This window comes from Lepidochelys kempii, chromosome 3, assembly GCF_965140265.1.
Source record: "Lepidochelys kempii isolate rLepKem1 chromosome 3, rLepKem1.hap2, whole genome shotgun sequence".
NCBI lineage: Eukaryota > Metazoa > Chordata > Testudines > Cheloniidae > Lepidochelys > Lepidochelys kempii.
In genome coordinates this window covers 170657418-170670297 of record NC_133258.1, presented here as the reverse complement: position 1 = coordinate 170670297, position 12880 = coordinate 170657418, and the positions used below count along the sequence as shown (strand labels likewise).

General features: G+C 41.2%; 1 protein-coding gene across 1 annotated transcript in view; it reads right to left on the bottom strand.

Annotated features, from left to right (window-relative positions):
* LOC140909538 (metastasis-associated protein MTA1-like) overlaps positions 1 to 10121 on the bottom strand; it is a 45058-nt gene extending 34937 nt beyond the window's left edge. The window contains exon 1 of the mRNA XM_073339061.1: positions 10095 to 10121. Within this exon, the coding sequence (XP_073195162.1) occupies positions 10095 to 10097 (3 nt within the window). The 5' untranslated portion in view covers positions 10098 to 10121. The remainder of the gene's footprint in view (positions 1 to 10094) is intronic.
* Between the last annotated feature and the right edge of the window lie 2759 nt (positions 10122 to 12880).

Below are 12880 nucleotides of genomic sequence, written 5' to 3'. Positions count from 1 at the left end.
ACAGGATTATAAATCTTGATGAGTATTTTAAAAACCTAGGTAAAAAAGACCATAATGATACCCTGATGACATTAACATGAGCAGAACCCCTGTTCAGTCAGGAAACATGCATAGAGAAAGTTATGTTAATTTAATCACAACACTCTCGTGTGCAACTAGCAGCTGGCATTTTGATTTTGAGTGTTTACATCACTAAGCTACACTGCACTAAAATTCCAGATACTGAGGGAAAATTGCAGATCAGTGTCTCAGCAAGAGGTTTATTTAGAGCTTGCTGCCCATGAGTCATCTAACAAATCTCTGTTTTATAGTTCCCTTCTCACTAGATATCTCAGCCTGCGCTCCAGAGTGCACTAAGATCTTCTGTATTTCTAGGGCATGTTTTGGTCTACGCTGACAAGATGCTATGGGAAAATTCCTCTTTTGGGGATTTTAGAAAGATAATGGAATGTGCGTGAGGAACTAAATCTTGAAGTCCTACCTCAGGTAAAACCTAATAAGGGCTGAAGAAAAAATTCAGAGTTGGCCTGTGCACTGCAACTGAACTGTCTTCTTTCGATTACATACCTTGAACTCAGTCAGTATATATTGGCAAGAGAAATGCTACCATCCCCCCAAAACTTAGAATTGGGGCCCTGTTTTAGACTCCGAAGGTTGGTCCAATAAAAAATATTACCTCACCCAACTTGTCTCTCTAATAATTATTCTGTTGTTTATAATATGTTGACTATGAACCCACCTGTCTTGATGGGTTGAAATGAAAATGAAACTGTCATCAACATTACAGCTATGGAGGTGGCAGGGAATGGAAGATCCATCCACAGGGCCCCGTATTTGATGTGTGATGTTAAACACAGAATGCTCATAGTTAAGAGCTGACAAAGAACCCATCAGACCCCCCCCCCTCACCACAGAGGTGGAAAGACAGCATATTGCAGAAGAAGTTATTCACCTTGTGCAGTAACAATGGTTCTTACAGATGTGTTCCCCTATGGGTGCTCCACTGGAGATGTATCTGTGCCCTTGCACTGCTGATTGGAGAGTTTTGATAGCAGTGTCCATTCAGCCTGCACATGTGCTGCCCCCTCCCCTCAGTTCCTTCTCCATCATAGAGTGTATGATGAGAACCCCAGCGTAGAGGGAAGGAGGGTGTGTTGTGGAGCACCCATACAGACTCACATCTCAAAGAACCATTGTTACTGCACAAGGTGAGTAACTTCTTCTTCTTCGAAAAGTGACTATGGGTGTTCCACTGTAGGTGACTCCCAAGCACCATCCCCCACTGGAGGCTGGGGCTTTGGAGTTGAGTCTGTGATGGATGATAGTACCATGGTGCCCAATCTGGCACACTACAGCAGTCCCCCAGGAGGGCATAGTGTTCTGCAAATGTACGTGCAGATGCCCAGGTAACTGCTCTGCAGATTTCTAATATAGGGATACTCTTGGAGAAAGTGACAGACAAGGAAACTGATCTTGTAGAATGTGTGCTGATTGTAGATGGGGTTCGAGACCCATTTAGAGAGTCCTTGAGCTGAAATCGCTGTGCCTCTAGACCTGTCCTGGAGAGGAAGAGTCTTGGAGATTTTCTAAAAACTCTTGACCTGTCCAAATAAAAGGCCAAGGCTCTTCTTATACTGAGTGTATGGAGGATGGCTTCCCTATTATTTTGGTGAGGGTTGGGACAAAAGTTTGGAAGGTGAATGAGTTGGTTCACATGAAATGCAGAAGTCACTTTGGGGGTAAACTTCGGATGTGGTCTACGCGTGACTTTGTCAGGGAAGAACACTGTGATGGGTAATGGCAATCAAGAACACTGTCTTTATGGAAAGGTGAGTTAAAGAACAAGTAGCCAGGGGTTCAAAGTGTGGTCTGGTCAGTCCTTTTAATACTAGATTGAGATGCCCTTATAGGGTAGGAAGTCTGGGTTGGGGAAAGAGGTTTGCTATGCCTTTGAGAAACTTCTTCGTAGTCAGGTGGGAAAAAATTGAGTGCCCCTCTTCCTGCTGATGGAAGGTCATTATTGCTGCTAAGTGTACTTTTAGCAAGCTAATAGACAGTCCCGATTTCTTGAGATTCAAGAAATAGTCTAGGACTACAGGTAGAGTGGCCAGATAAGGGGTGACTCTTTTGGACTGGCACCAGATCCAAAATCTAGTCCACTTCTATAGGTAAGTACGATGGGTAGCCACTTTCCTGTTCGGTAATAACGCTTCCTGTACGTCCTTCAGAGCATGATGTTTTTATGTGCTGGAACCATGAAGAAGCCAGACTTTGAGCCGTAGTATCCATAGGTTGGGATGGAGAGTTCTGCAAGAGGAGATAAGGAGTGGTTGGAAGAGTCATTGGTGGCACAGTGCAAGTAAGGTTACCATGTCTGTCTGGGCCACGTGGAAGTGATCAGTATAATGTTTGCTTTTTCTCTTTTTATTTTCAACAGGACTTTCAGCAATAGAGGGAATGGGGGAAAGACGTAAAGAAGGCCCTTGTCCCATGAGAGGAGGAGAGCATCCCCCACGGAGTGCTGGCTGATGCCCCCTCTGGAGCAGTACCGTGGACATTTCTTGTTCTGGTAAGTAGCAAACAAGTCTATTATCGGTGTCCCCTATCGTCGGAATATGTCACAGAGTATCACTGAGTCTATTTCCCACTCGTGGTCGTGCGGGAATTTGTGGCTTAGACTGTCTACTGTTGTGTTGAGTACTCTGGTAGATAAGCCACTGATATCGTAACACTGAGAAATGCACTAGTTCCATAACTTTAGTGCTTCCATACAAAGGGAGGGTAACCTGATGCCTCCTTAACGGTTTATGTAATATATGCATGCTATATTGTCCGTCATGACCTTTGTGTGTGTACCTCTGATTGGTGGAAGGAAATGAGTACACGTGTTCCTGACCACTCTGAGTTTGAGATAGATAGATGTGAAGGCCTGTCTTGGGTGGAGACCATTCGCCCTGCACTGTGAGATCGTTAAGATGGGCACCCCATCCTATGAGGGGTGCATCAGTGGTGAGAAGCAGTGATGCAGGAGCTGAGCAAATGGGATTCCCATGAATGTATTTGCTGGGTCTTTCCACCAATTCAAGGACTGTTTAATTTTGGTGGGCATCAACAGCACTATGTCTTTGTTCAGTCTGTAAACTGAACTGAACTGAACCGAACCATGATTAGAAGCATCTCATGTGAAGTCTGGCATAAGCGATCACCAATGTGCCCGTGGCCATGTGCCCCAGAAGCTGAAGGCAGTGTCTGGCTGATATCTGAGGGCTGGATTGTACTGTCTCTATAAGCATAGACTCCCGGAGAGACTGAGGAATCTGTGTTGTGGGAGGAGTGCACTCACTCAGACAGAGTCAAGATCAGCTCCTCTGTACCAGTATTAATGTCAATTTTTGTGCATTGATTTGTAGGTCCAGATTCTTGAATAGATCCAGAGTAACTCTCTGGGCTTCAATGAAGAAACACATCCTCTGGAGACAATTGTCCTGGTAAGGTTAGATCATAATGCCCTACTCTGCCACCAAAGAGAGGACCTTGGAGAAAACGCTGGGGGCCGATGAGAGGCCAAAAGGACGTACTCTGTACTGGTAGTGTTCCTGGCCTAGTGAGAATCAGAAATATCTTCTGTGACATGGTACGATCGAAATGTGGAATTAAGCATCCTGGCGGTCGAGGGCCATGAACCGGTCTCCTTTTTCTAACGCTACAATAATCATCAGCAAAGTGACCCTCTTGAACTTCTGAGCCTTGACAAATTTGTTGAGTGCTCTGGGGTCCAGTGTGGGTCTCCAACCTCCATTTTTCTTGGGTATCAGGAAGTAGTGAGTGTAAGCCTTTGCCTTTTAAGTGCATTACAACTACCACTACAAGAGGTGACCGAGTCATACCACAAACTATTGGACGTTCTACACATCTCTGAATTGTCCACAGTAGCCCTCCCTATTAAGAGGCCCTCTTGGACCCTGCCAAATTCATATAGCAGATCCCGGCGTCAGTCCCGCCAATATGCAAGAGGGCCGATATAAAATATTACATGCCAGCGAAAGACACGGAATTTATCTTCTCCCACCCAGCCCCCAGTACTGAGTAGAAGTGAATCCGGTGTGTGAGACACCAAAAGGTCTGTCACATACTAGAAGTCCAGAGATGCCACAGTCATCAGTACTGATAGCAGTGCTGAGATGTCTGCACCAAAGGACTTGGCCATGCCATCCTGGCTTGCTGACGATGGTACCAACATCAATGTCCCCACAGAAGGAGCCTTCCACAGGTGGATTCTTTCATTTTCTTGTGCCCAGTCAGCACCCATGATTCCTTTCCTGTGCCCTTCGGGTCCTTAGGGAGCTCAACATGTTCTGTCGGGGCAGTCCCATGAGAGCTCTGGGTGCCGGATTTAGATGGCTTCGGTGCCATCAGTACCAGTGATATCGAGCAAGCCGAAAATTGGTTTTGGCTCGGTCAGGGCTCGATGTGGAGACTCGTGGCCCTTTTCTTAGAGGCCTTGTGAGAATGGCGTATGGTTGACTTCTTAGGCTCATCACCTTCCATAGATGTAGAGGGTTGCTGTGAGGATTCCCACCTTCTGGAGTCTTGGTGCAGCTCTGAGGCTGGTTGCAGGGCCACTTCCATTAGGAGAAACTTTAGTTTCAGTTCTCTCTCCTTTCTACGTTTGGGTTTCAATGGTTGGCATAAACCACACTTCTGTGGGATGTGGTTTGTGGGAGGCACTGAGATTGTTCGTCAGTCACTGGGGTAGATTTCTTTGCAACTGAGACACTTCTTGAAGCCCAGTGAACTGGGCATATCCTGTCCAGGGGGGATTCTCAGATGGGGGGTGGGGGCGAGGGAGGGTCAAAAAAAATGAAGTAAAGGGTTATTTTTTTAGCTAAATAAATAAATGAAACATAAAGGAGTGAAAAAGAAAAGGAAGATCTAAAAGATTACAGAAATAATCAGATATTCTATAGAAGGTAACAATCCGCTAACAGACAGCTAAAGCTCCATCTCTAACCAGGGGTGGTTGAGAAGGAACTGAGGAGGGTTCACTGCTCAATGCTGGTTAGCCTCTTGGCTGACCACAAGGAGGGGGCAGAGCATGCGTGGGCCAAATAGACACTGCTACCAAAATTCTCCGATCAGCAGCACAGGGATGCAGATACATCTACAGTGAAGCCCCCATAGGGACACTACTCAAAGAAGAATTAATACATTTGGGTCTGATCCAAAACCCATTGAAATCAACGGCAATCTTTCTAGTGTCTTTGATAGGCTTTTGATCAGGCACTTGGTGTTGTGGAGAGAGGGCATGTGGCCACATCTTTCCCACGTGCAAATCCTCTGCTAAATAATCATAGATCGGTGTAGGCACCAGTCTGCTTGAGTTCTACTCAAAGGCAAAGGTGCATGGCTAGAATTTCAAAGCACTATGCAATAGTTGCCACACAAAACTTATCAGGTAGGTGCATGATTTCCCCATTTCTACAGGAAAATGCTTACAGGCTCATTGAGTACAACGTCCCCTTTCAGAAAGGAGTGAAGTGGCAATGTATTTCTGTCTGATAAGACTCCTCCTTCCCACAGCAGCAGCCCCAGTCTAAAATTACTTGCAAAATCATCAGCACAAATGCAAGTTTTTTTAATGTACAAGCTCTGCTAGATAAAAAACCAGTGAGCACTGCCCACCTTCTCTTAAAGTAAGAATTTAAAGGCTTCTTATGGCTGGGAAAGCATGGGAATGAACATTTTATTATTACTTTTGTTCTGTGGTGGCACATATGGGCCCTAATTGAGATCAAAGCTCTATTATGCAAACGTAGGAAGATACAGCCCCTACCCCAAACAGATTACATCTAAGACGCCAAATTCAGGAAAGCATATATGTATGTGGTTAACTTTAAGCACTTGCTTAAGTCCCATTGGAGTCATTCTGGAATGAAGCTCATGTCTCCTGGAATCTAACGGGGCCCAGAGGAATTAACAAGAGAGGTATTTTATGGGAGGAGTCACCTGGGAACCAGTTCAGGCCAGCCAGCCACCTCCTTGCACACTTAGTATTGGCATCTCCTTCACTGGTGTTTGAGTGCTACTGAGACAGAGAGCAGTGAATTCAGAGGTCTGGCTTTTCAGACAGTTTTATACAAATGAATTTTATTGTGCATTTATCACTTCTTAATTTCTTGGGCCACATGTAAGAGGAAAGAAAGTTTTGGATTTTATGCCACTGACAGACCTCAGTTTAGTATTATTTATTTATTTACAGGCTTCTCTATGATGCTCCTCAGCATAACCATCTGAATACCAACCAGTCATGAATGTATCCACACACTCACAGTACCCATGTGAGGCAGGGACATCTTATAGTCCCCATTTTACTGACGGGGAATTTGAGCGACAGAGATTAAAGAACTTTCTGTAGGCCACACAGGAAGCCTATGTAGAAGTTTAGAAAAGAGCCCACATCTCTTGATTTACAGTCCAGTCCCTTAGCTACAAGAGCATCATCCTCAGTTCAAATCAAGGCTAGCTGTATATCTAAGAGAGATGCTATAGCTCAAAAAGAAGTTATAAGATTGATGCAGAGATTCACAGGTGAGCTTCTCTGATTTGTGATATTCAGGAGGTCAGACTAGATGATCATAAGGGTCCCTCCTTCTGGTCTTACAGTTTATGACTCTATGAAATCCTGTAATCCTTTCCCACTCCTTGGCCAAAAAAATAAAATAAAATAAAAATAAAAAAATCCCACTAAGTTAGCAGCCTCTTAGCCCAATACAAAAGCATTTACAGCCCATCTTGAAAAGGAATCATAGTGCAAAGAAGCTTTTTTAGTGCAGAAAGAAAAATAAGCAGAAAAGAGGAGGCGTGCTCAGGTGTGTGTGATACCAACCCATGTTAATTGGTTTAATTCAACATTGACCAAATTACATTGAAGACAAAATAAAGCACAACAGCAGTTCTGTCAAATTTAGAATCAGAGATTGGTTCTGCTTTGAAACAGTTGGGCTACTCACATCTGTCACAAAACAATTTTCAACTCTTAGAATTGTTTATATATTCTGTGCACTGACGCTGATTGTGTAAGGCAAATGTTTAAAGAGGGCACAGTTTGGCCCCCTATGATGTAGGCACAAATGATAGGTGGTTAAAAAACGGAATGCTATTATTTGTGCCTGCAATTTATTGACTACTGTTGAACATCCATGAATTATATGACTAAAATAGGTCTGTTATAATGTTGAATGTACGGACTAACATCCCACTGAATGACAGAGATCCGATAATGAAATGGTTGATGACTTCCTGAACAATCAGTGCTATTTCTATGCTCAAACACTGCATAGTACATAGCCACTTTGTAGGAATTATACAAAAGCCTTAAGTTATCTGGATAAACTGAGATTTTAAAGCACTGTTTTAAAATGAAGCTCTCTTTGTCAATAGCTCTTACACCAGTAGTTTAGCTACTGAAAGAGAATGACCCAGATGATTGTCCTTAGGACAATAAGGAAAGCTGCTGTTTATGCCGGAAATGGTATAGAAAACATTAATATAAACAAATTCCTTTATATCATTAAATCACTCCTAGTTCCTGACTGTACAAACAAGGGTTTGAAACAAACAACAAATATGTGGACACTGTAATCTTTAAGCACAAATGAAATATATTTTGGGGGGTGGGGGTTTCAATATTATTAAGGCTCCATGGGAATTTTAAGAGAAAAGAAAAGCCCACTCTATTCCTCATTGGATTTGACTTAAACATAAATTTGCTGTCCTCAGATAAATGAGGTCAGATTTAATGCCTTTATTTATGGCATTTCACTGACTACAAATGCAATTTAAAAGCAGACAGAATTATTTTGACTTGGCACGAGAAAAGCCTCCTCAAATTAAAGCAGGTTAGCCATTATTCAGACTTGTTTGCCATTGTATTTCTGCCATTCAATTGACTTACGACCACACACCAACTTTATATTGTATTATGCTTATAACTATCATAATCATTCAAAAGAGCTGGAATTTAGTACAGAATAGTAATTCAGTGCAGTAGCTTTTTAAATATAGCTCGTGATAGTATGTGTTTTACTGTACATGCATATACTGTATTATATTGAATGAAGACTCTCTTATTTTCATATAGTTTCCTAATGTACAGAAACGGAATGATAAATTCTCTGTCTATGGTGTTGTATTCTCTCTACTCATTGCAGGCTCTGAGGTTTTCCTTTTCTCATTCATTCATGTTTTTAATTACAAAAATGAGTAGATTTGTTGCTGGATCATTTTCACATTCTTTTAATAGCATATCAGTTGTTAATCTTATTTTCATTTATTTAAAGACTGCTAGAATGGACAGCTACTGCATATTGCTTTGAATGGGGCACATTAATCTGGATGTTGTAATCTGTACAATGAATTGCGGTGTATTTCTGATTCTCGGCTGATATGGATGAGACATTAATGTTAGGTACAGTAAAATATTCTTACAGGAATTTAAATAGGCTTCTTTACTCCAAAATGTGGCCAAAATTCATATGGTAAAGAGGACACTGACATGTTATGAAAACACAGCATTTCTATAACTATAACAAATAGAGACTAAGAAAATAAGGTCTTTGATTTTTCTCCAGTCTCATTTCCAATATGGAGATATCCTGAAATCATATACAAGGCCTGGGCCCATATCAAGTAACAGTTAGTAAGAAAAAGACTAAGGTAGGATGTTCAAATACACTCAGCATTGGCCTAGCTTTGCTCCTGACTTCAGTGCAAGCAGAGCTGGACCAATGCTGAACAATTTTGAACATCCCTCCCTAATTTTATGGGAGAGATATCTCTAGTTGACTTAATCCTAGAATCACATTTTAAAGGCGTACTTCTAAAATCATTTATCTTTAAAACTCTTCTCTCTGCATAGACATGCACACAATTACAAGCGTGATAGACCTTTTAAATTCTTTAAAAACAAGGAGTACAGCATATCCTGTATGGCGAGGCAGTAGGGCGTACCTATAGGCTGCTAAATGAATTGGAGATTTGTGTCTCTCTGCAATCAGTTATCCATTTGAATTGGAGTTTTAGTGATTATGTTGATTGCAAATGTACTGAAGTGACATTAATGCTAAGTTAACCAGGTAGATAATTCATGTAGGAATTTACATGTCCCTTATATATGAGATAAGTGTATATTGGAAAGGCGTATGATGAATTGCACAGCCACATGATTAACAAATGTAACCTGTGGCCACATTATCTGCCCATTAATCCATCCTCTGGGGACTTATTCTAACATTCTGCACTTTGAGCTGCTTGAAACAGCCACTTCCTCCTGCCAAAAATGACATTTCTCCAGCCTGAGGCCCAGGAGGGTTATAAATCATTCGCGGTTGAGAGTAAGATTTGCTTTAAAAACCTCAATTAAATTTTTCACTCTCGTAATCCCATAATGGAAGTTTCATACATTTGGGAAGAGAATATTCCTAACTCCCCAGTGGGATCCACTACAATAGATCTAAAAATATGAGATTATGAGAAAAGAGAAACTATTTTAGGTCGCTGCATTTATTGGTTGTAATATTTCTCTCCCTCTGAGTCCTGAACAGTTAAACTCGTGGTAAAAAACCTAGGTAGCTGGTTTCACAGGCGGAGGGATACAAGAAATAGTTCAAATATATTTTTGAACCCTATAAAGCTTTCTTAACTAGTTGCTCTGTGACATACATGACATATGTAAGATGCATGTAGGGGGAGATAGTTTGGAATCATCGGTATAACACAGTCAGACCTTCTCCACTCATGAGTAATGTGACCATTCCAAACGAGGAGTGATAGAACCTTCACTGTACATCATTGTGTATTCCCTATATTTATACACACACAACTATTCTTTTTCAGTGTCTTGGAAAACAGTCAATATCTTTCTTTTTTTTCTAGGTTGCCAGTGGATAGTGGTACTCTAAAGTCAAATCTTTCTTCTACAATACCACAATATTATATTAACAGAGATATCATACACTAGCAGCCTACAACATTGTAGTTCTCAGTTCAGCTTTCCAAACTTAAAAGGAAAAAAAATAGAGCTCCTGGAGACTTACCATTATTGTTCTTGTTGTATGACTGGGGGTTTCTGAAAAACAACACAATACATTAGTACATTGTCTCTACACTTTCAAAACCCCCACAAATTATTTGTATAAACTCTAAGATTCCTGAAAGGTCTCTCAGCTGTTGGTGCCCAACTGCCATGGTGCTAGGCACATTAGAACTACACAGACTGGAAGAGTTCTCAGGAACTGAGCATGAATATTACCATTAACAATATAAGGCAGATTTGCAGTGTATTCCAATTATTTTTTCTCTTTCATCAACTCTCTATGTGAAAAATAAAGCAATTGTTTATCATTGAAAAGTATTCATCCTCCACCTTGCAAAAGTTGGGAATTTTACTTTCTTTTTTCAGTTTGATTTTGCTGATCATGCTGTGTGACATCATAACGAGAAACCATGCTCCATAAATATACAACAATATGTAACACAATTCTACTATTCCTGTGATTAAAAAAAAACACAAACAAAAACAATTAGGAAACAAGACGAACCTTTTCCTGAATGTTTTGAAATGGATTCCAACTTTTAAATTTACCAAGTAGACTACAATCACTATATTTCAAGGGCTGAATGCTAATCTCATTTATGCCGGTATAAAGCAGGAACCCCTCAACTGAAATCAACGAATTTACACTGGTGTAAAATTGGATCAGAATCAGGCCCAGCGTTATTGTGTGCCCCATCCTGCTCCTATTAGAGTTAATGTGAGCTGGCCCATCCTACTTTGTTTTAAATTAGCATAATCTCCAAATTAGAGTTGTGTTGTATTATGCCACAATGCAGTTTGCAATTGAACACTCTCATACAATTTAGAATTTGGGAAGCACAGGTTGCTAGGGGTCTCTAAAATGAACACCATCACCACTATCTAGTTCATGGACCCCTCTGAGTGAAATCTTTGGTTGAATGCCGAGCAACACCACCAAATAGCTGGAGCCTGTACAGTTCTTAACAGAGTGACATCTCACAATGGCAGACCCATGATTCCACAAGAAAAGAAAAATAAATCTCGTCAGTCTGGATCAAACAGGTTCTTTATAAGATTTGTGAGACAACTGATGGTGATTTAACCTGGACGTAATGATTATCCTTGTGCCAGTCCAAACAATAATAATTACTGGGACCTTGCCTATGCTGACATTACTCTGACCGAGGAGCAGTCACACTCTTTTGGATAGGACTACATGGTGTGAGTGAGGGGGGTGGTCACCATCCCTACATGACGACTATGAAGATTGAGGTTTGTGTACATTTCTTTTCATCCTGGAAATAGTTTTCAGGAGTTCGCCTTCTAACAAAATGCTGCTAAGGAATGCTGATTTTTAAAATCATATTCTTTACGGTTCTGTTAAGAATTCATGTCAAATGGGCTACACTGAACCCATCAGAAATGGCCTGAATTAAGGGGAAATGGAGAAGACATGTTGCCCCTTGGGTTGCACTGGAGATGTTCCTAGATATGCTAGTGGGAGGGTGTGGGAAGACAGGGATTAATTTGGGACACCAATTTTCAGAATCCAACATACTTCCAGTTCTGCTTGTTGACATGTACAGACGGTGGAACCATGACATTACCTTCTCCCTTCCCTGGCCAGTTTCTTCCAGGGGAAGCATCTCAGGCGCATACCTGACACTCCCTTAACAATGACTGTGATTGTAGGGAGCTCTTATGTGGCCTGAGTTTGGGGGGGGGGGTTATTATTACTTATTACTGCCCTGCACAGCTGCATAAAGCTAGGGCACTGTCTAAGACCATAATTTTTAGGAAATGACAAAAAAAATGGGGGGAGGGGAAAGTGCATCCCTAAATATGAGGTGGTTTAAACTTTTGTGCTTGCTATAAAGACAGACAACTACTTACAGATCCTAATACAGAACAAAGGTTACTTTAAGCCATGTTTCATACAGCAGCATGCACAGTATTAATAGAGCTGTAAACATTCAGAAGTCTGTAGATAGATTTTTCATAAGTTCAACAGAATAATGAGCTGACACTTCACTTTCATTTTTGCTTTGAAATGTAGAGACGACAGCACATTTTGACAGCTGCTTTTTATGCAAGGCCTAGGAGACCGGGCTATATAAGCTGTAGTAGGGTAAAAAAAATCCACGCTGGCTGCATTTTCAAAGGAGTCGAAGGATGATAGCTGCCTAAATTCCATTGAATTTCAATGGGAAATGGGTATCCAGTTCCTTTTGGCCCCTTTGAGAAGCTCAGCTTCAATAAATAAAAAGCTGTTTCTGCCATGGCATGGTATTTCATGAGGTCTTGACTTAAAGTATCACCTTTTGGCACTGCACTAGTAGTTTGTTTTGCTTTATATCAGGCCAACTGGTTCTTTTTAAACTGTCATTATCAACTAAGTAAAATGCCAAATGTACTGACAAAGTACAACAACAATGGAACGTACTGTACAAAAAGGTACCAATCACGTTCTAGTATTGTTAACTCCAAACATTAAAAAAATCACAAGTCAGGCCCCAAAGATCATGCGATTAGCTTAAAATCATGAGATTTTAAAAAAAGTTTGGGTTTCTTTCTATTTACCCTCCGGTTTTTGCACCTATATAGGGTGCCCTCAGGTCACATCTTCAAGATTTTCTCCACCACCCTGAGGGCTAGAAACTCACTTTAAAAAACTGAGATTGCCTTGCAATCAGTGTACTCCAGGAGCGAGGGTGTAAAAGAAAGACACCAAATAGCAGGAGATGCACAATAAAACCATGAGTGAATTGGCAACACTGATAAATCCAGGATGGCATTTTGCTTTTT